This window comes from Pangasianodon hypophthalmus, chromosome 11, assembly GCF_027358585.1.
Source record: "Pangasianodon hypophthalmus isolate fPanHyp1 chromosome 11, fPanHyp1.pri, whole genome shotgun sequence".
NCBI classification, from domain to species: Eukaryota; Metazoa; Chordata; class Actinopteri; order Siluriformes; family Pangasiidae; genus Pangasianodon; species Pangasianodon hypophthalmus.
This window is the reverse complement of record NC_069720.1, coordinates 26573786-26598271: the sequence shown is the minus strand read 5'-3', so window position 1 is coordinate 26598271 and position 24486 is coordinate 26573786. Positions and strand designations below refer to the sequence as shown.

At 42.2% G+C, this 24486-nt stretch overlaps 1 protein-coding gene across 3 annotated transcripts in view; it reads right to left on the bottom strand.

The window, feature by feature from the left end:
• LOC113523924 (protein kinase C-binding protein NELL1) overlaps positions 1-21262 on the bottom strand; it is a 170922-nt gene extending 149660 nt beyond the window's left edge. For all 3 annotated transcript variants that reach the window (XM_034308508.2, XM_053238169.1, XM_034308509.2), the window contains exons 1-2: positions 21137-21262; positions 20394-20516 (exon numbers count right to left, since the gene is read on the bottom strand). In XM_034308508.2, the coding sequence (XP_034164399.2) occupies positions 20394-20516; positions 21137-21191 (178 nt within the window). In that variant the 5' untranslated portion in view covers positions 21192-21262. The remainder of the gene's footprint in view (positions 1-20393; positions 20517-21136) is intronic.
• Positions 21263-24486: the final 3224 nt, after the last annotated feature.

Sequence of the window (24486 nt, the reverse complement as noted above, 5' to 3'; positions counted from 1 at the left end):
GAATGCTGAGAGAAGTGCAATAAAAACCAAAATGATAAAACATGAATTGCTCATTTAAAAAAATGTTAAATAAAAATATAAACCAGCTCAGCTAACATATTCAGTATTTAAACGTATTTAAATCCTCACTCGCCTGTCTTTCCGTTTATTGCATTTTTAGATACTGAAGACATTATTAGAAGTGATGTAAATCTTTACTGAACACTTATGCTTGTTTTCATTTTAAAATAACTGTTTGCAGACTTAATTAAAATTAGTTTGAAAACATATTTTGCCCTAAGGTGTCTCTGTTATTCTTTTTCTTTGAGGTGATGTTTCCTTGTACAGCGACTGTATATTTACATCAACAGGGAGATTAGTTTGGTTGCTCTGTTGGGTAACAGGAAAAAAATAATAATCTTAAAAACCAATCTGGAAAATAATTATGATAATAACATTGCCAAATCGCCCACCTCTAGATTGACTCCACTTAAATCAGTACAAAGTTATTCTAACTGATCACGTTTACACTATGACAAATCATTTCTATTCTGATACGAGTCCATCCTCATTGAATGGTTTCATGTGGATGAAAAGGATGTAAATCAGATGCTGTGGCCTTCAGAGCCCCTAGAACCCAGCTGAACACCTGTGGAAGATTTTGGACTATGGTAGACCGTGCTCTCCACTATGTCACTAAAGAGTGACATAAAAATTTGAGTGGAAAAATTTTTGTAAAATTTTAAAAGCCACTGAATTCTTAATAATGAAAATTATTAATGAAAGACCACTGAACCATAACACTGAAAATAATTGAAAACCACAGATATGTAATTATTTATCCTTGAAGTTCAAATTTGTTTTATTTCACTGAACATTTTAAAATTCACATTTTCAAACAATCAATTATCTACATTCATATATTCATTTTTCAGTGTTCACAGATTCAGATTCGATAATTCAGTTTTCAGATATTCAAACACCTGCATTCAGGTTGCTCATTTCAGTGCTCAGACTCAACCTGTCAAATTCAGTTTGCAAAATTCAATACGAAAAAAATTCAGGAGTGGGAAAAGGCAATCGAGCCTGGAGCGGGTTGCACGGTTTTGTATCCTCTGCTCTGAAATGCCTCTCCCTTTCAGGAGAGCAAGCATGTATCGCTATATCAACAGAACGCTATGAAGGCAATCTATCGTGTTCTTTAGTGGGAGTCTGAAGCGGGAGCGTGCATACCTGATGGCTATGTGTGGTTGTTATACACTCTTTCTCACAGTGGATGGTCTCACTTAGACAGACTAAAGACTACATGTACTGAAAACAGTTTAGACCCAAGTCTCATTCATTATTTATATTATTTATAACTTGGATACTGTAGATTTAAAGTTAAAACATTTATTGAAAAGATAACTGACTGATCTTTTCCTTTCAGTACTGCTTGACTATACGGTTGTAACGACTCATAATCGCACTATCCAATGGATATCCAATGAAGGAGTTCCCTTTTGAGTCTAGCTCCTCTCGTGGTTTCCTCCTCATGTCATCTGTGTTGCTCATTAAAGATCTAAACTGTTAAAAGTGCTATAGGAATAAAATTGAATTGTTTGTGTCAAAGCAAGCTGAAAAATGATGTATACACTGGAGAAATGCTACTGTGTGAAATGATATGAATGAAATGATACTGTAAGTTGTTTCTGATTCCTTTGTACAGTATTGAGTACTCATACAGTATACGAGTAGTAGCAAAGTTAATACAGTCCGTGCCATACTAACTGGGCGTGGCTTTTTGTACTTAATTTGCATATGGGTCTGAAGATTTTTTTGCTATTTTGTAATGAAATGCATGGAGAAATATATCTAACAATCTCTCCCCCCAACCCCCCACCCCCAGCTACACATGCTACTCCTGAGATATCAGTGATCCTGACCCCTTTCAGTCTCCAGACCTGCCTGATCCATCCTGATCCATCCTGATCCATCCTGATGCCATACTTCTTGTTGGAGTTCTCATCACTTGAAAATCACTTGTTGCAGCCTAAAGATCATTGTGATTACTGTAGATGATACCACTTAGAAACCGTGAAGATGGCTTTGGACTGCAACTGCTTTGATAGTTTTAGGACTGCAATTTGCCATGAACAGTTTTACACTCAAGTCTCCATCAGTGAACAGTTGATAACTTCAACAAAATAGACTTCATGTGAAAACTATCGTGAATTTTCATGGTTACACAACTGCACTTTTTGACCATGTAGTACACAGTTATAGAAGGGATTTATTTATAACCGCACTATCTGGTGTCACTCAGATGAGGATGGTTCCCTTTTGAATCTGGTTCCTCTCAAGGTTTCTTCCTCATATCATCTCCGGGAGTTTTTCTTCACCACCGTCACCTCTGACTTCCTGAATCTATATTTTTCTTGGGTTCTGCTATTATATAAAGACTGACATAAGTTTAAGCTCCCATTGGGGTTCTACTTCCGTTAGTACCGACTGTGAAACGCAACAAGGGTGAATTAAGGAAACTTTACTGAAACACTTGATATTACAAACCATTTCATTACACAAGAGCTCTAGGTCCTAAAGCCGACGCAAAGCAAGAAATATTGAAAACATTGCTTCCATAATGATCAAAATTAAATCATTCTAAAGTCCACATTTAGTAGGGCACTGACTGTATTCATTTCAACTTTGCTACTAAATATTTACACTTTCATATTTACTGAACTGCAGAATCATTTTTTTTTCAGTGTTATACATCGTCTTTCAGCTCGCTTTGCCACAAAAACATATTCAACCCCCTATCAGAGAAAGAAAAGGAAAGAGAGAGAGAGAGATAGAGAGAGAAAGAATGAAAAACAACCACAAATAGGCATCAGGTGTGCCACGATATAACTGGCTCATTCTCCCACACTCCCGCTGCAGTCTCCCGCTAAACAACACACGATAGTAAAAAGACAGATTTCCTTTATTAATCTGATTCAAAACCACGCAGGCTTTCACAGCGTTCTGTTAACATAGTGATTGGAGCACTTTGAGGTTAAATCTGAGCACTGAAACGATCAATCTGAATACAGGTTTTTGAATATCAGGTAGTTTGAATCTGAATTTGTGAACACAGAAAAATTAATATTTGATGCTTTTGAAAATGTGAATCTCTGAACAGTGGAATAAAACTGATATAAACTTCAAGGAGGTTAATTCAAAAGTTTGTGGACATCTGAACATCACATACCCATATAAACTGTAAGCACATAATTGTCTCTGTGTGCTGTAGCATTACAATTTCCCTTCACTGGAACTAAGAGGCCCAAACCTGTTCCAGCCTGATAATGCCCCTGTGCACGAAGTGAGCTCCATGAAGACATGGTGTGTGAAGGTTGGACTGAGAGCCCTGACCTCAACCCCACTGAACACCTTTGTGATGAACTGGAACACCGACTGAACCCCAGACCTCCTCACACAACATCAGCGCCTGACCTCACTAATGCTCTTGTGGCCTGATGGACAAAATCCACTGCAGTTAATTCAATTCATAATCTCTCTTTCTTTTGTTCTATTTCTCTCTTACACACACACACACACACACACACACACAATTCTGTCCACAAACCAAAATGAATAGGTTGTATTGCTGCAGGAATCTGGATTAGTGCCAGTGTTGCCTCTTCAGCTTTGGTCAGGCTGTCACATCACACACACACACACACACACACACACAGAATATTGGTTACTGTCAGTGTTATGATCAGTCTAGTTGATAAGGTGAAGGTGAAAGACAGCTGGGAGAGGACACAATGAGGTCATTCTCCCTCTCTCTTACCTTTACACACACACACACTTTAGATTTCTATCCCTGCTTCTGTGTCATTATAATTTATTATCATTAATTTTACTACTATTTTTGTCATGATGTTTGTGTTTGTGTCTCATTGCACACTTTGACCATCTTCTGGGACTTTTCATGACTTATCCAGTACCGAAAAAAAAAAAAAAACAATAAAAATCCAGCACCAAAAGTAATGAATATCCACAGCAAAATGATGTGAACCTTATATAACCATATTTAAACTCATAATTCCTCACTGTTTGCATTTTATTTATTTTTTTTTTGCACTGTGTTTGTAAAGTCGGTGTGTCCCATGAACTGGGAGCTAAAATATCACACAGCGATTCTAGCACCTCCCCACTGCCTAACATGAGCATCCATTTACTTGTGCTAGGATCTGTGGTTTAGGCTTTCATTATAAAGAAGCACATACTCATAGCGCATTACACTTTTTCAACCAGCGCTGACTTATATTCCCCACATGTAAATGACTTGTCTATCACAATATGTTTCCTAAGACCTCACATGACATATGAAAAATGCTTGTCCATCACACATAACAGCCAAAGGGTTTCGAATTATTATTCACATTACTATTATGCTTTTTGTCACATAAGAAGATATAGATGGTGATGCTGAAGCGCTAGCAGTTCCGCTGAACAAACACGTTTAACTACATTCACTGTGACTGTGACTGATATTTAGTGTAAGCTACTTGCTACACTATCAAGGGTAAATGATAACAGAAAAGGGAATGCAAGGTCACATGAAGGACATGCGCAGGGTCACTGGCCACATGGAAAATCTAATTAGACTACTATTAAAGTTTGTTTACATCATGAAATAAAACCATCACAGGAACTTCTGACAATTTCCACCTGACAATGACTTAAGTATGTTTTTAGTTTAGTAACTGTCAAGAAGAGATATGTACTGGAATTTGCAACACTTCTTTTCCGAGACCTTATAGGTTTTCCGGGACCCATATCAGCTCTGAACATAGGGCACAGGGAGCAGCAAGGCATTTCAGGCATACCTACAAGACCTAAAATTCAACCTCTACTTCAATAACCCATTTACTTCTGCATTATTATCCATTGTCATTGCAGCAAAGCTCTTTTCACCTCATCATCCGATATTGTGCAGAGAATTGAGAGAGCAAGAGGGAATCATATAAGTCACTGCAAGCGGAAAAAAGGCAGAGAATTTCTCAGCCTTATGCAAACAAGGAACAGATATCCCCAGGCAGTGGCCAATTAGATATTTGTATGTGCCATGGCAAAGGTTGCTTGCTTTTAGTTAACTGCTCCCCAAAGCAGCCAACTGTTGGCAAAGGAATCATTTTGCCGTGCAGTGTTAATTTACTGTTCTTAGACCCATAAGGATAGAAAATCAAACACATACACATGAACACACACGCACACAAACCAAGATGAACAGGCTGGTGTTAAAGAGGGCTGATATCAGATTGGCACCTTCTGTGCGCTGTGCTCATATGCAAAGAGACAACATTTCTGATATTTTGTTAGCAGAAAGTTGTGTAGCTCCAGTTCAATTCGTAGCAATTACTACAGATGGTCATTTCATGCAAATTACTATTCAAATCTGAACACACACTTGGACAGAAAATGACCTTCATGCCACAAAATATTAAGCTTTTATCCGCTGCAGTATGTGTGTGTGTGTGTGTGTGTGTGTGTGTGTGTGTGGATGTGCAGTACACTATACAGTACATAGTAAACAGAGTGACACTTTAAACTTACAGCAGGCACATGCATATCCCATTCCACATTTAAACACACTCGTGGGGTGGTGAGTTAACTTTAAATAAATAAACGAACAGCTTAATCTCTTAATGAACATACAGTATGACTAACCTTAAACTGCGGTACATTTATTCAAAGAATGTAATGAATGAAATCACAAATAATTGCTCCAAACAGTTACTCCTGCACCTGGTGTAAAATAAAAAGCTTTGGCTCCGATGTGAAGTAAGCTTAACTGAATTCATTTAATTAAGAAATTACTATTATTTCTCGCCTATATTTCAACTTTATTTTGAATAACTGAATAACTGCTGAGTCGACAGAAACATCTATTCAACGGCAAAACTTTAATGACTTGGTGTAAGTCCATCATCATCTTGAACACTTCCCTCTCAGAAAAAAAGGGTACTACACTGTTCTTTTGTCACTGAGACCTTTTGTACCTTTAGAGTATCTTTTATTAAAAGCTTTAAAATATTACTCTAAGAGATAATTAATGTGGTCCTTAAGGTCCATTTATGTTCCATAAATCATCTTAAATATATTCTACACATCCTCATTACCATGTAAAAGATACACACTAATGATAAAATAGATGTATCCTTGAGTTTTAATGAAATCATGCACAGTTGTGCTGGGTAACACAGTTTCGTCATGCTTTTGGGTTGTTCAGCTTCCTGAGGTTGTGTTTTGTTCAGGCAATGTGCAAGATCAAATACTGCAGCAAAGAGCGAGGCGTCCTTACTTCACACCTTACTTCACTTGTATAAATTTACATGGAAATTTAAAAACATTTATCTAAGAGCATTAATATTCGCATTTTTCTAATCCATTACAAAGTGATAAACAAGAATAACGAGTCAATATTATAATGTAGATAAAGCTAGGCTAACATATCCTATTATGAGGGTATCCTACTGAACATGTTCATCAAAACAAAATCTTATACAGGACAATTAGTTAACCTGTCAGCTTTTAAGCTCTGTGAAGGTCGGGACATTTTGCCATGTTCGAGGTGTTCTTTTGGGTCACCCTGGTCATCTGTAAGGTAGGTAAAATATGCCAACACCTCATTCATTGAGAAGCTGTGGGTGCGAAAGGAACCCAGGCTGATTTGCCTCAGCCATTATTTTTATCACGTTATGCACAACATGCCTTGATTAGTAGCACGTGTTATATGAGTCCGCCATGGAAAACAATATCATCATATTGACATAAAGAACAGAAAGTATTGAAAGTTCTTGGATCAAACCATTTTTCATGTTTGAGAATCGATAACAAACCAACGTTTCGTGCATTGTGCAACCCTAAGCCCTAGTTACCAATTAATTACCAATTTGTTACTAATTAATTACCTAGTTACTAATTCCATAGCTACCGCATTCCTCTCAGCTCTTAGTATCAGTTGTGGAGCTTTCTCCTACACCTTTTCTCTCAATGACATGACACAAGTTTGAGAAATCACAACAGCAGCAAAGATTTCCCCAACAGCTCATGTGTGAGTGTGAAAACATGAATAGCTCCAGACAGTAGCCAGTACATATGAGGCTGCATGGTTTTTCTCTGAAGGTTCGTAGAGGGACATACCATTCAAGTTTCCCTACAGTCCAAAGTTTGCAAACATCCTCAGAGTCTTATCAATCCTTTGTGCTCCGCCCCACCAGGATAGATTGGCATGTGTCGGCCATATTGTTTACAAATGTCAAAATGATTCTGAGAATTACTGAGATTCAGATTCTGTTTGGTATTTGGTCACCAATACTCTGAAGATATGCCAAAAAAATCCTAGGAGTAATTCACAAAAGTATGTTTTGCATATTATGCAAATGAGCTCAAAATCCAAGTGGGCAGAGCTTAATGGTTTGTGAGGCTGTTGTTTTTGTGGGAGGACCCAATGATTCAGGCAAAAAAACTGTAGTATGACTTACTGTTCATGAGATATGGTGAGAAGAAGAAGAAGAAGAAGAAGAAGAAGAGGTAAAGGAGGACGATGAAGAAAAGGAAGAAGACAATGAATAAGATTAAGAGGAGGAAGACGAAGAAGAGGAGTATGACAAAGAAATGGGAGAGAAGGGGTATGACAAAGAAGAAAGAGAAGAGGAGGAGGACAACAACAAAGAGGAGAAGGACAATAAAGAAGAGAAAGAGGACCAAGAAGAGGATAAAAAGAAAAGGAAAGAGGAAGAATACAACAAAGAACAGGAAGAGGACGACGATAAAGAAGAGATAGAGGATGAAGAAGAAGAACGAGAAGGAGGATGACAAAGTAGAGGAAGATGAGGAGGACGATAAAGAAGAGGAAGACAATGAAGAAGAGGAGGATGACGAAGAAGAGAAAGAAGATGAAGAAGAAGAGTAGGAGGATGACAAAGAAGAAGCCTAGCAACAATCCTAGGAACAGTAGAAAAAAACCTCACACTCCAAAACTGAATAGACTCCAAAAAATAGGAGCACTGCAGAAAGCTGCATTGAATAGGGTTAGGGTTAGGGATATAGACTTTAAAAAAACTACAAAATATTTATCAGTGCATGCAAATATCCATAAACAATAATCTTAAGTGCAAAAGTCCAACTAACTAATCCTATTGTTCCCAGGTAGACAGCTAGACAGAGAGCTAATCACAAATACATCTGTAATATAATGTAAATTGCAAGACGTTGCTACTTTTACTAATTTGATTGTAAGTTATTCTAATTTGTTCTACTGCTTTTTTAAAAGAAAAACATTTATTACTGAGTTATCGCTTTAAATATCATTTTCATGAGTGCAAAGTATTGCATATGAATTAGGAATTGTACTGAATAATTAGTCTCAGTTTGTGCTCTAAAAAGGCCAGCAGTGCCAATGTCATGACAAAACAGTCTAATTTGGATGGAATCGAGTTTTTATGAACGTTACAAAGATTCAGTCATTCACGGAATTTAATAACCCACTCTGAACGCTTTCCTTCACATGCTCCTGTCAAAGGCATGGGCAGTTATCATTATCCTTACTGAACATTTTTCACATTAAACACTGACTTGTGTGCCAAAGTGTCTCTCACAGTGTCCTGAGGCTCAGTTCATTATCTGTAGAAGGGAAATTATTCCATCTAAAGCTAATCTCTGTACAAGACACTACTACTGCATAACAATTAATCTATCTGATTTATGTAACACACATATGACAAATACATAAATATGTTTAGTGTAACTTATATGATACCCCTAAATAAGCTTGTGTGAGATGTATGGGCATAACCATTACAACAATATGGAATGTCCTGAAAAAGAAAGAAACCACTGGTGTACTAACAACCAACATCCAACAGGCTGGCCACAGAAAACAACAGCAGTTGATGACAGAAACATTGTGAGAGCTGTGAAGAAAACCCTAACAACAGTCAGTGATATCTCCAACAATCTTCACAGGGCAGGGGTGAAGGTATGACAATCCACCTTTCGAAGAAGACTTTGAGAGCAGCAATATAGAGGCCATACCACAAAATGCAAACCACTCTTCAGCAGGAAGAATCAGAAGGCCAGATTCACAAAGAAATACAGAGATGAACCACAAAAGTTCTGGAACGAAGATGAACCTCTACCAAAGTGGTGGAAAGGCCAAAGTGTGAGAAAGAAAGGATCTGCTCATGATACCAAAACATACGAGCTCATCGGTCAAGCATGGTGGAGGTAGTGTCATGGCTTGGGCTTGCATGGCTGCTTCTGGAACAGGCTCACTAATCTTTATTGGTGATGGAGCTCATGATGGTAGCAGCAGAATGGATTCAGAAGTCTACAGAAACGTTCTGTCTGCCAATTTACGGAGAATTGCATCCAATCTAATCAGGAGGAACTTCATCATACAGCAAGACAACGACCCAAAACTCACTGCCAACACAACAAAGTACTAAACACAGGGCAATTCTTGATTAAAAAAACAAACAAACCTGTTTCAGTCTGCCAGAATTTTGAGACTGGGATGGAGGTTCACCCTCCAGCAGTACAATGACCCTAAATACTCATGCACAGTCTGGGTTTCTGTTATATTATATATATATATATATATATATATATATATATATATATATATATATATATATATATATATATATATATATACGCACACACACACACACATACACACACACACACATGACCTTTTGAGATTGCCACAGTTTCCAACTGCACAGCTGGTAATATTATTACGCCTCCCCTACTCTCATTAAACCTAAAATGGTAGAAATGCTTGTTCCCCTTCAGGAACTCGAGCTGCGTCACGAAACGCTATGGGAACGCCCCCGCGTGACCGCGCTCTGAATCACGTGTCTAATCCGTCCAATGGATGGGCGAGACGTCACGGGCGGGGTGACGTAGCGACCCGGAAGCATAAAAGCCCGAGCGGCGAGCCCCGCGTCAGCTTCCTGTTTTCAGCAAGCGCTCTGTGTTTATTGTCTGTCTATTTTTGTCTTTTGGTGTTTTATCGTTGGCATGCCTAAAGCCAAGGTTAAGACTAAGGGCGAGAGCGGGCAGCGCTTCAGGCCGTGTGTTCCTCCCTGTCCGCGATTTATTACGGGCGGGGATACACACAGTCTGTGCGTTGCCTGTTTGGGAGCGGAGCATGTTCAGTCGGCTCTCGAGGGAGCCGGCTGCGCACATTGCGAGCGTTTACCGCTGCGCACTCTCCGCTCCCGCTGGGCTCTCTTTGAGGAGGGAGCCCTCACTAGCGTGCCTCGCGGTGCCGGCCCCGCTTCTGCCGAGGCAGAGCGGCGGTTGCGCTCGTGGGGCTCGCAGATGGACCTGGCGGAGGGAATGGAGACGGGCCCGTCCCTTTCTCCTTCCTCACCCTCCAGGTCCTCTGTCCCCTCCCTGGGCTCGGAAGCACGCTCTGCGGTTTCTTCCCCCCGGGGAGCGGACTCGGCGCTCCACCTATCGTCCTCCGAGGAGGTCGATGTGGAGAGCGTCGACCCTGAGCCGCAGTCTCCTCAATACGGGGAGCTGCTCGAGGTGGTTGCACGGGCAGTCGCTAAGCTTAGCATTGACTGGCCCGCTGAGTCACGGCCTGAGCCTCAGGGCTCTAGACTGGAGGAGCGTTTTTTGCGCAGTAGGCCGCCACCTCCGCCCCGGAGCCTGCCCTTTTTTCCGGACCTCCACACTGAGGTGTCGAGGTCCTGGAATAGGCCATTTTCGGCCCGGTTGTTCAGTCCCATTACGCTAATGTGGCGGGGCTGGACTACTCCGGCTACAGGGCGATGCCCAGGGTTGAACAGACGCTAGCCAGCTATCTGTCCCCTGCTGCTGCATCGTCCCTGAAGGCTCCGGCGTTGCCTACCAAGCCGCTGCGGACCACCTCAGCGCTGGTAGGCAAGGCGTACACGGCAGCAGGTCAGGCCGGTGCGTGTCTGCACACCATGGCGGTGTTACAGGCGTACCAGGCTGACCTGCTTACAGAGCTGGATGAGCAGGGGGAGAGTACGTCTGAGCAGGTAGCTGAGCTCAGGCGGGCCGCTGACCTGTCCCTCCGCGCCACCAAGGAGACCGCCCGTGCTATCGGTCGGTCTATGGCAGTCCTGGTGGCAGCGGAGAGGCATCTCTGGCTGACCCTGTCCGATATGAAAGAGAAGGACAGGGTCGTGCTCATGGACGCCCCGCTTACTCCCTCGGGCCTGTTTGGCGACGCGGTAGACTCCGTCGTCGAGAGATACCAGCAGGCCCGTGCTCAGGCGGCGGCGTTCCAGCGGTTCCTCCCCCGTCGCTCTCTAGCTCGTGGGGCTGCCGGGCGGGGGCAGCCCCCTCCGTGTACGGCCCCCTCCTACAGGGAGGCCCAAAAGCAGAGCGTCGCCTCCCGTGCTCCCCCGAGGCGGGAGCAGGAGTCGCGACGACGCTCTGGGCCCGGCCCTTCGGGCACTAAGGCGGATCTGAGGACCGTCCTCATGTCCAGAAGGGCCGCGGCTAAGAAGCCCTGATGGTTTTGGCCCAGGGCTTCCGAGGGCGGGCCCCTCTGGGGCGACGCGGCGTACACCTCATCTTACGGTGCCCGGGTCCCCCCAGTGCCCTCAGGAGGTCGATCTGCCAACCCTGCCACCTATGGTGCTTCAGGGCGCAGCGGTCTCCAGCGAGCGCCTCTCCCAGTTCTCGCCCGGCAACGTAGCGAGTCTGGGAGGCTCGCGGCCTCTCCTGAGGCCTTCGCAGCGGTTAGCTCATTTCCCCCATGTCGGTTCGCCGCCTCAGGGCACCCAGCTAACCGCTTCTATTACACCAGAGGTCAGTCTCGAGAGACTGATTCCCTTAGTGAGCTTTCTGGCAGCGTGGAAACTTCTGCCGAATGTGTCTCATTGGGTCCTGCGTACTGTAGAAAGAGGCTACCGAATTCAGTTCGGCTCGCCTCCACCTCATTTTTCTGGGGTTCTTCCCACTGTGGTGGGTCCCGAGCAGGCTCTGGTATTGGAGCAGGAAGTACGTACTCTCCTGAGGAAGGAGGCCATCGAGGTGGTCCCTCCTCACGACAGGGAGTCAGGGTTCTACAGCCGGTACTTCATTGTTCCCAAGAAGGGGGGAGGGCTGCGTCCCATTTTGGACTTGCGGCAATTGAACCTCTCAGTCGCTCGACTGAAGTTCAGGATGCTTACGGTCACTCAGGTCGTGTCTCAGATCAGGTCCGAGGACTGGTTCGTCACGATCGACCTAAAAGATGCGTATTTCCACATCTCCATCCTTCCCCCGCACAGGAAGTTCCTGAGGTTCGCTTTCGGGGGCGAAGCTTACCAGTATCGGGTTCTTCCCTTCGGCCTAGCACTCTCACCCCGCACCTTCACGAAGTGCGTGGATGCTGCCCTGGCTCCTATGCGACTACAGGGCATCCGCATACTGAACTATATCGACGACTGGTTGATTTTAGCTCATTCAGAGCAGATGGCGGCTCGGCATCGAGATGCCGTTCTCGCCCATATGAAGGAACTGGGGTTAAGACTAAACGCCGAGAAAAGCGTGCTTTCTCCAGCTCAGAGAACCGCTTATCTAGGCGTCGTGTGGGATTCGACCACGATGCAGGCACGTTTGTCTCCTGCTCGGATCGAGTCGGTCCTCACAGCGGTCGCGAGAGTGAAAGTAGGCCGGTCACTCACTGTAAAGCAGTTTCAGAGACTGCTGGGCCTATTGGCAGCTGCGTCCAACGTGATACCGTTTGGCCTGCTGCACATGAGACCCCTACAGTGGTGGCTCAAGACCAGGGGGTTTTTCCGAAACAGAGGAAACCCGCTCCGCATGATCAAGGTCACGCGACGATGCCGCCGTGCCTTAGCTGTGTGGAGAGAACCTGGGTTCTTGTCTCAGGGCCCGGTCCTGGGAACTCCTGGTCGCCGCGTAGTGCTAGCGACGGATGCGTCCCTCACCGGATGGGGAGCGGTCATGAGTGGCCGTCCTGCCCGTGGTCTGTGGAGCGGCCGCCATCTCACTTGGCACATCAACCGCCTGGAGATGCTGGCCGTGTTTCTAGCTCTGAAACACTTTCTCCCAGACCTAAGAGGCCGCCACGTGTTGGTGCGCACCGACAACACGACGGTGGTCTCTTACATCAACCGCCAGGGAGGTCTGCGTTCGCGCCCCCTTTACAGGCTGGCGCTCCAGATCCTTGTGTGGTCCCAAGGGAACCTCCTCTCATTGAGAGCGGCCTACATCCCTGGTCATCTCAACGTGGGAGCGGACGCCCTGTCGAGGCAGGGGCCGGTGCCCGGGGAATGGAGACTCCACCCCGAGGTGGTGGAGCTCATATGGCGTATGTTCGGCAGAGCCCAGGTGGATCTGTTTGCGACGCAGGAGACGTCGCACTGTCCCCTTTGGTTCTCTCTGATTCATCCAGCTCCTCTTGGACTGGATGCCATGGTACAGCCGTGGCCGAGGCTGCGTCTGTACGCCTTTCCTCCGGTCGCTCTGCTCCCGGGAGTTCTGGAGAGAGTGCGCCGGGACGGAATTCGTCTACTGTTAGTAGCCCCGTTCTGGCCGGGCCGAGTATGGTTCTCGGACCTGATTTCCCTCCTAGACGGCTCCCCATGGGAGATTCCGATCAGGAGGGATCTCCTCTCACAGGCGGGGGGCCATCTTCACCCCCGCCCGGAGCTGTGGAAGCTGTGGGTGTGGCCTCTGAGGGGGCACAACTCCGCGCTTCCGGTCTCTCAACCGAGGTTGTGGAGACCATCCTCCAGTCCAGAGCTCCCTCTACGAGGAAACTGTACGCCCTGAAGTGGAAACTTTTCACTTCCTGGTGCGGAGACCGCCGGCTTGACCCTGTTCACTGCCCAGTTGGTACAGTGCTGGAGTTCTTGCAGGCCCGCCTCTCCGCGGGACTGACCCACTCCACCCTGAAGGTGTACGTGGCGGCTATTGCGGCCTGCCACGCCCCTCTCGATGGCCAGTCAGTGGGCAGGCACCCCTGGGTGACACGTTTCCTCCGCGGTGCGCTGAGGATCAGACCTCCAGCTCGATCTCGGGTCCCCTCGTGGGACCTGGCCGTGGTTTTAGAGGCTCTCTGCAAACCCCCCTTCGAGCCCATAGAGGAGATTTCGGACCGTCTTCTGACGTTGAAAACTGCCTTTCTCTTGGCAATTTCCTCTCTTAGGAGAGTGGGGGATCTTCAGGCCCTCTCGGTGGCCCCTTCCTATTTAGACTTTGCGCCTGGTTTGGCCAAAGCATTCTTGTACCCCCGAGCGGGGTACGTACCGAAAGTCCCCTCCTCGGCACCACGGCCGGTCATGCTGCAGGCTTTCTGTCCTCCTCCCTTTAGGGAGCCCGACCATCGGAAGCTCAATTGTACGTGTCCAGTGCGAGCACTGGACGCGTACGTCCACAGAACTGCCCTGTGGAGAAAGGCGGACCAGTTGCTTGTTTGCTTTGGTCCCCCTAAGAGGGGTTTTCCTGCTTCTAAGCAGACCCTCAGCCGGTGGATTGTAGAATCCATTTCTCTGGCTTTCGAGTCCTCTGGTCTCCCCAGTCCCCTGGGGGTCAAGGCTCACTCTACCCGAGCGGTGGCGGCCTCTAAGGCCTTTCTGGCGGGTGTGTCCTTACAGGACATCTGCAACGCGGCGGGATGGTCCACGCCCCTGACCTTTGCTAGGTTTTATGACCTAGATACCCGGGCCACTCCCAGCTCCTCTGTCCTTGTGCCTTAGGCTTGCCTCCTCCTGGAGGCAGGGACTTGTAAGTCTGGCGGCGTGGGTATACTCGTTCCCATAGCGTTTCGTGACGCAGCTCGAGTTCCTGAAGGGGAACGTCTCCAGGTTACGTATGTAACCATGGTTCCCCGAGGGAACGAGACGCTGCGTCTCGGTGCCACACTTCCGGCGTCCCTGCGGCGCTTGCTTCATTTTCCAGTAAGCTAACGCGGGGCTCGCCGCTCGGGCTTTTATGCTTCCGGGTCGCTACGTCACCCCGCCCGTGACGTCTCGCCCATCCATTGGACGGATTAGACACGTGATTCAGAGCGCGGTCACGCGGGGGCGTTCCCATAGCGTTTCGTGACGCAGCGTCTCGTTCCCTCGGGGAACCATGGTTACATACGTAACCTGGAGACGTTTTCATGATCTGGGTGATTAAATAGTTTATTGTGAAATTTTAAAATGGAAAAATCAATATCACACAAGCCTAGCCCTAAAGAATTATGCAGATTACCTGATGTTTTATAAACATTATTTGTCCTCATTAATACTGCATTAATATCAAGATATACTTGTTTTGAAAGTTTTTATTTTTCTGTTTCTCTCCTCTGGTTCTGTTCTTTGTATAAACCTAAACTCACAAATGAGCATTCAGGTAAAATGAGCCAGAAAATATTGAGCTATATTTAGTGCAAATCAGGCCTGATGAATGGTACTGCCTTAAGACTGTGTATCAGTATGGTAATATCCTGAATATACAGTTTATGCCGTATCCCAAGGCAATTAATCCAACATTCCCATTTACATGTAAAGCAGTTACTCTCATTAAAAACTCATCTTGCTTGGAATATTTCAATATTCTGGGTAAGTATAACCCAAATATTCATACCAAGTTTTCTTGTGCTCTTCAAATGAAAAGTATGAAGAACTATAATTAGTAACTAGACTGAAATCCATTGCTTGGCCCTGTGTTAGTTTAATTAAACTTATCTTACGCTATCACAAGACATATCGCAGTCTATCACAGTAAGAACTCTAGCACTATTATTATAGCAAACTTCTTATTAGAACACTCGAAGATAAACCAGCACAATTTTGGGCCACAGTAGTAGTATCATGGTATAGCTTTAAATTATCATGGTATCTGTGTATATCACCACATAATGTGATGACCTTTTAGCTTTAAAGAACCGCAATTATAGACAGATATTTTTGTCATTTTTTGTTAGTTCCCTATTGAACAAAAAAATAACTGAACAATGCTTTATTGGTGGTTAAAAAAATAAATAGTGGGCTCCCAAGTTGCACAACAGAAAAGCGTTTACCCTATCGTCAGGAAATTGCAGGCCCAGTGATGCCACAGCTATCTGTGGCCAAGTGCCAAGGGAGCCAATTAGCTGTGCTGTCTGGAAGGGAAGGGCATACGCTCTCCTCTGCCAATCACAGTGACACTAGCCAATTGTGGCCATCTATAAGCTTATGTATGTGTATGTGTACATTATGTATGTGACACAATGCAGAAATGTGACTTCATAGAAATCAGCATTCTATTAATTAAGTATGTAATGCAGTTGCACTGTTTGAACACCAGAGGTGCTTGTATTTTCAGAATCTGCACAATCCATAGAGTTGAACTATAGAGAGCACTCTGGTCATGTGATCACGTTCTTTTGTGGAGATCTGCACTTGTTCAGTGACTGATTGCTCCGAACTGAAATGACCAACATGCATTATACGTTATACGGTTACATGAACACGTTATAACGGTTAAAGAGAGCTCTTCAGTAGATTTCATGCAACACAGAAGGCCGTGGGAATCTGACATTTTAGCCGACTTTGGAGCTCTATTTCTGCTATGGTGAGACACTTTGTTTATACCAATATATTTATAAAAATACAGGGTCTTACATGTTATTTTGTGGATATAGACATCAGTAAGTTCTAATAACTGGTATTAGGAGTCATTAAAAGCTAATGAGCAATATTTCACCTCAAGCGCAGACAAATGAAAACTCGCTGAAACGGAGACAAGGAAGCTGATTTCAGGATGATAACTGACTTTACACTGTGTGATCACTGTCACACATACTGTAACCAGTCACTGTGCGTATGACGTTGTGTGTGCATCACACGCAATATGTTGTTTTCTCATGCAAAAATGTTCCATTTCATTATAACTATAAGAACAAAATGCACACCTGAGGAAGTTATACCAGATAAAGTGGTTGTCTGTAGTACTATAACACAGGTAGACTACACTTTAACTAGCTGATTTAATTTTAAAATATTTCTTTACCGATGGCTCATTTTCATCATTTTCTTAGATGTTGAATAATAAATTAATAACACTGACAGTTTTTGCAATTTTTAATGTGATAATTGCTTTAGAATTTTACCATATTGCCCACCCTATCACTGCAAAAGGAAATGGCTATTCAAATGTATAAACAAACAATAATCATAATCAAATGCATGTATCTTGAAAAACAGGGCATAAAGGGTCACACTGGACTTCATTTAACAAGAAGTGAAGCTAACCGGACTTGTACCGAGCCTGGAGACCAAGATTCTCTTCCATGCACACGAAGCTATCAAACTCGGTGGCCTGAATCCAGTCCCCAAGAGCAAAAAAATCCATCACACTGCTCATTTTTTATTTATGGATCAAGCTATAGAGGCTCTGACAGCAGTCACCCTTTCAGCAATCAGAGGAGATCATGAGTCCTGAGGTTTTCAATTAGCCACATGAGATTTTTCTGTGCAATTTCACCAATGTATCTGATCATGAGCACTGGAGTAAAGACATTTTACAACTTCTCGAGACATTCCTGCCAAAAGAAAACCAAACATATTTTTTCCACAAATATTTTTTAGTAGTTAAGGCCTTGAATAAAACTTAAATGAACACAAATATTCTGTTGGCGCCACTGCTTCAATTCCCTATTGACGAAATGGTAAAGGGGAATTCCTTCAAAGGTCAATCATACCATGAAAATATACAGTATGGCTGTGAGCACAGAAGAAAAAAATATTTTAAACTTTAAGAATCACCCCATTAGGTTTATATTTAACTGCGTTATTTAGCTTTTTAAAGAAATTGCATGATTTCTCTCTCACTTCCCTTAGAAAGATCTATACTTTTTGAAAAGGTCACCTCCCAAAACCCTCCATCAATGTGAGTTTACAACCACAAGGCTGAAGAATATCTACAGAGTGTAAATAAATATCGTATAAATATTGATCTGAATTTGCCCTGAAATATCACATGACCGAGTATGCATTGATGTGAGACACTGATGTTGGAAATGCCCTGTATTAGTGCTCGATAACTGAGACACGTAAAGCAGTTCTCTGTAGTGCTGTGAATGACAGTGTATGACTAATTCCTGGTAGTGTAGTTGCACTTTTAGACATACAGTATGTAACGGCAGGAGTCAGTTATCTGAAATGAGAACTACACTGAGACTAGAAAGCAGTCTGAAGTAGAAAAGAAATGAAATAAATATTAAAGGATTCACAAAAGGGTCCATGACTTATAGGAATGCATAGAACTGCAGATCTATGTGTGTGTACAAAAACTACTTCCAGTGTGTTGTGTTATAGACATATAAAACTGCCTCTGTCTCCTCTTATTAGAACCTTCACAGTAAGAAATCAAGCTTAAGCTTTTTTTTCAAACCAAAGTATAATTCAAACAGGGCTTAACAAAAATACCACTTTACATTAATTTAATATACAAGAAGCTTAAAAAAAACATGCCTTTAATTAAGGAATAAGCCGACTCAATCTGTCCATCAAGGCAAACCCCCCTGCGGTGAAAGGAACCAATCAATGCAAGGCAAGTTCTATGTTTACAGGGTAACTAAATCTCTGTTCAGTAAAATGCAATCAATTAAACAAGAGGAGCCCACTCTCCTATTGTCAGTGCGTTAAACACTCAGCGAAAACTGCAGCCGTGACTCAATTAAACACATTAAGGTGTCATAATCTGCAGTAAGCAATTAGTGAACAACAATGCAGCAACAAACCATGAGAAGAAATACTCCTGATGTTAAATGCTGCCTGTTGTCCCTGGGGCTTAAAGTCAGAGAAGCTAGTGTTGGTCTGCTGGCCATAATATACAGGAGTGGATAATTCACTAGCCTGGGTATCTGGGACGAGCAAATTTTCTGACTGGGTTAAATATTAAGATTTTGTAACATGAAAAAATACCTGAAGCTGGTTATGAGTTGGCTATAGCAGCAATCGCTAACATTACTATTTAGTCAGTTGTTTATTTTATTTATTTATTTATTTATTTTGCTTAATTACCCATTAAAAGGTCAGGAATGCTTGCGAAATTGAATTCGGGACTGTAAATAAATGTAATGCAAAAAGGAAACATATATTACGAGATGTAACACTCTTTCTTCTTTTTTGAGCTTAAAGCTGCTAACACCGTGTTTTCTGACTGACATTAAAATCATCCGACTTGACAGCCATCGGGACAGTTGGACTCTATCATCAATTCCCGATACGAACATCAATCATCGTAAGCCTAAAACAGGGGTGGCAAGTGAGTTCTAACCAATCCTATATGTGGCCATTAAAAAAATGAAACCTGATGATTCATTCAATAGCAAAAATTCTGCACCAGATTTACAGAAACAGCTGGTTCTAACAATTAAGACTGATAAGGTAATCAGATCTTTTCACCCAACAGATGGTGTGAACATTTCACACCAGTGAGGATGTTTGTTTCCCTATAGGAAAAACTTCAGTACCACTGTTACTGAGACATGTGCATGCACACACACAAGTATATATATATATATATATATATATATATATATATATAATATAGTCAGCATTCATTCATATATCTGTTTTACATCACAGCACAGCTAATTACATCAAAATTCTTGTATTTTCAGGATGGTATTCATTGACTGGAGCAGTAAAGTCAAGAAACTGATGTTTGCACTATAATTATGAAATATTGTGGCATCCAATTATGTTTTAATAGATATTTAGACATGAAAGGTTATTGCTATAATTATATTTAAAGAAATACCCAGCAAATATACATGAGGTCATACATCTAACCAAACTTAAGGTATACACAGGGAAATGCAGATGTATTTGGTATTGCAGTGATATATTCACTAACACAGTAATATTAAACACATAAGGATAACTGAGGGATAAATGTATGCATTAAGACACTAATACATACATACTGTACAGCACATAACACAAATACACATAAGCGTATAACACATATAAAAGCTGTTTTTGCATGTTCTTGGCCAAGGTGCATTGCATATGCATTTTGAGTCCAATGGTCTAATCTGAGGCTTGTGGTTATATGACATGACATTTACCAATATTTCAAAGGTAATAACTGGAGTTGTTAAGTCAAACGTGATCAAACTGCAGCTTTCACTAGACATTCTGGCTCACATCCACTTTGAGGGTTCAATGAAAGAGTCCATTTCTCCTCATATGAATATATAAACATCCAACCAGGTTTGGAAAGAAAATTACTCATTTGTTTTTGGATATTATTCACCATTTCCGCAATTTATTTCTCCTTTGCTAATGCTCAAGAAGTGCTCCACTAATCCTGCCTAAACTTTCAGCAAATGCAGAGCTAAAGTTCACAGCGAAAAAGGAAATATGGGCTTCTTCTTTTTTTTTTTTTTTTTTTCTTACCTCGAAAGAGAAAGGCTTTGCTGCTGTTGTGAAGTCCTGCAGTTTGACTTATTCCATGTGTAGCATTGGCCGAATCCAACTCTGTGATCAGATCAACCTGAAAATCAGCATCTAATCCAAACGCTACAGAGAGAGAGAGAGAGAGAGAGAGAGAGAGAGAGAGAGAGAGAGAGAGAGAGAGAGAGAGTACTCGTTAAACACATTAAATGATATGTGTTAAAGTGTTGAAGTTTTGCAGCTGATGGTCACAATATTAACTTTTACATTAACTACTTTATTGATTATTTTAGAAATTGACCTGTTAAGTATTTTAGAAAAAAAAAATAGCCAAGATGATTAGACCTAATAAACAATGTTAAGATGAAAGAAAACAAACACCTGAGATCACGTCAGGATTATGAATGACACCTGACATGCCTTTATAACCTGAACATGGCACTCTGATTAACCCAGAAAGAAAGAAAAGAAAAAAACAACACTAAATGTGGTAGTTATGATCTTGGTAGTTATTAAGATTGTTTATTAGGTTTATTGATATAGTTTATGTTTATTGATACAGACTACAGATGCTGATGCTGATGATGATGATGGTGCTGATGATGATGATGATGGTGCTGGTGCTGATGCTGGTCTGTACTCTGGCTGCTCTGAGACAGAAAAGCAGCCGCCCAAACTCTCTCCTATTTATTTCTCCTCCACGCAAATACCTGGAATCTTAGATCTCAGCCATATGCATATCCTACCTGCTGGAATCGCGATCAGAACCGGGAAAAGCATTGCCATAACAGCCATGTTCATGAGCTTTTATCCTCCTGCAGTAAGGTTAGAAATCCAGACCCGGGACTTGAAGCCGCTCCGAGCCGCAGCCGTGAGACTCTGAAGCGCGAGCAGCTGCGCTCGCGGGAGTTTTATCACCCAAACGGCTGTTCAGGACACACTGGATTGTGATTGGCTGTAAATCGCAGCCAACAACCAATGAAAATAGAGACAAAGGCGGGGTTTATGGTACCTAAAGCCTGCGCACGGATATAGTGGTTTTCCCCTCAATTAGCAGTTTGAATAGGGTTGGAATGAAAATGGTTTTCTGATGGTCAGTGTCATTTAGCAGAATTACTGTTTGGGCCCTGACTGAATGGCACAGATGGCAGTAACCTATCTATTTCATTTAAATTTCCTTGCATTTTAACACAATAGAAAAAAAATTAGATGTGTTATTATTTATAACACTCAAAATATGCAGGTTAATTGGAAATCAGTTTGCATTCTAATATGCATTCCCTACCAGCCACTTTAATAGGAACACCTCTACACCTGCTCATTCGTGTTATAAGCCAATCATGTGGCATGCATAAAGTCATGCACCTTCAGGTCATCAAACATCAGAATAATGAAAAAAAAAACATGATCTCATTGACTTCATCGTGGCATGAATGTTGGAAAAATGGTGCAAAAAACAAACATCCAGTGAGCGGTGCTCCTGCAAGTAGAAACACCTTGTTGATGAGAGAGATCAGAGGAGAATGGTCAAGACTGGTCTGAGCTCACATGAATGCTAACTCAAATAACCACTCTTTACACCCATGGTGAGCAGAAAAGCAAATCTTAGTACGCACAACATGCCAAATCTTTAAGCAGGTGAGCTACAACATCAGTCAGAGGGCTGTACCATGGAGCAAGCTCAAAAACCTTGGGGTTTCAGAATAATAGCCAGCTTCACTTAACCAACATTCACACGCTGGCTTAAATCTCTATCAAGACGAAGGTTAACAACTTGTTAAACTGAACCAGGCTTTCCTCATCAAGTCCTGCAGGTGTTCACTTTAAAAAGGCTGGAGATGGAGAGGATTAAGGCGGTATATTTTACAACTGAAGAGCAAACTATTATAATGAATTTCTTTAAGGAATCCAAATATATATAAGGTACATGAAAAAACTGGCTCCAGTATATCAACATCTTTTTCAGAAATCGAGTACAAATGGACTAAAATAAAATGTCATTTAAATAGTTATGTAAGTATTAATAAGCTGTCTTTTCCCCTTTCTTCCAAAAGACTGCTAGACTATTACACATGAGGTGACTATTTTGTGAGTTGTGTGTATTCAGTACATTGATTGCAGGCAACTTTGAACACCATACAGATTCTCCAACCTGATGTTTGCTCTGCGAGTTTCACTCACTGCTTTCACATTTTGAACTGTTCATTGTACACAATTTCAGTTTTTCAATAATGTTGGAAATTCGACTTTTTTTTCCTACCTGGCACAAAATGGAGTTTTACAAATATCTCCACCAAGAGTAGAAGAATCCCACTGTTTTTTTAACAGACAGGGAGAAGTTGTACATGTGCATTTAACCAAAATAAACACGTTACCATTGGGCCCGCTCTTCCTTAATGCACCTCAAATGGAAAACAATGCTCAGAAATACACACTGGAATGGCAAAACCTTGCAAAGATTAGGGATTTTTTTTATTTATTATTTATTTTATGGAAATTAGGAACCACTGCTAACCACACACAAGCCCTAAATAAAAGAAGTGCTTAGTGAATAGCACATTGGTAAGGTTGCTTTTTAATTTATGAATGAGTTTAGTTGAGAAGGGTTTTAGGGAATATTTGCTGAAGCCTTTAAGATTGTGAACTGCTCTGGGTAAGGACGTTTGCTAAATGCTGTAAATATAAAGAACATTCTTAATAAGAAGTTACTTGCTGTTACAAACCTTTCAGGTGTGTGTGTGTGTGTGTGTGTGTGTGTGTGTGTGTTTGTGTGTGCACACATGTATAAGAGTTCTACCTCTGGGACTCTAAAGGCTTTTTATAAGCACACCTACCCTAGTGCACTTTCTCCAGGTATCTGTCCCTAAGTGACTATTAAAATCACAACAAAATATTTTTAAAAGCACATGCATGATGTAATTAGTGTTGTCACAAAATATGATCAGTACTCTTTCTTGTTTTGTAATTGGCCATGTACTATCAGTCTTATTTTTTTATGGTTACCATGGACACAAATAAATATGTACATATTTGAAAATATTTCTTAATGATGTTCTGTAGTTGCACAGTACCATGCAGGGACAGATCCCCTGACAGAGCAGATTTCTGCAACACCGTTGTAAATGGACAGATCTCTATGAATTATTTGGTGTTTGTGTTCCATATGTGCTTCCATGCAGGCTTGATGATAATATGATATGAATAAGAGACAATATTAAAAAATTAATACTGTACATTCAGGATAATCAGCAACTAAATACAGATCACTGGTGTTATGATATTAGTAAGTAAAAAACTTTTAGCACATTTCAAAGGTTTTTCTTCACAATTTAAGATTGTTATACAGATCACTGTAGTAGGCTTGAGCAACCTGTGAGGACTCTTACAATCACAAAAAAAACTGTATACTGTAAAAGTACACTGCATGTTTAGCCATGTTTTCTAAATGTATACAGTCGTAATATATTCTTGCAAAGGACACGAAGTATCAAGTTTTCTTACAGTTTAATGTTAATTCACTATGTATATTTGAAGGGAAATTATAAAGCATACTTAAATTTACAGTTGATATTCTAGTATATTGATCTATAGCATGTAGCAAGTATACCTTAATGAGAAGTGCCAGTAAATTAGTAATATGAGTACTCAATGCATTTGTGTACATACTAAAGATTTTTGATGTACATACTGTATATTAGGTGCACATTAATATTAATTAGGTTTAAAATGAGTAAAATTGAATGCGGTACATATTTTTATCAATCTCCTAAGTGTCACAGTTTTCAGCCTGTGGTTGGGAGATTACAACCACATGAAACATGGACTTCCTCTCTGTTTCAAAAGTAAGCTTATTGCAAAATGTCAGTGAAAGTACGTTATCTTTTCTAGAGGTCTGAAGTAGCATCCCCCCCTTTTTTTGTCAGAAAGAGCTGTGACAGAACCCCTTGGATGGCTTCCAAGGCCAATGTCCTCTGATGCTTCCCTAGGTTGTGTGGCCAGGCAGTCTGGCAGGGCATGATGGAAGTCTTGTATAAGTGACTAGTCAAGGATGTTCTCACAAGTCACCCATGAGGGTTCCTCTGTGTCATAGCTCTCT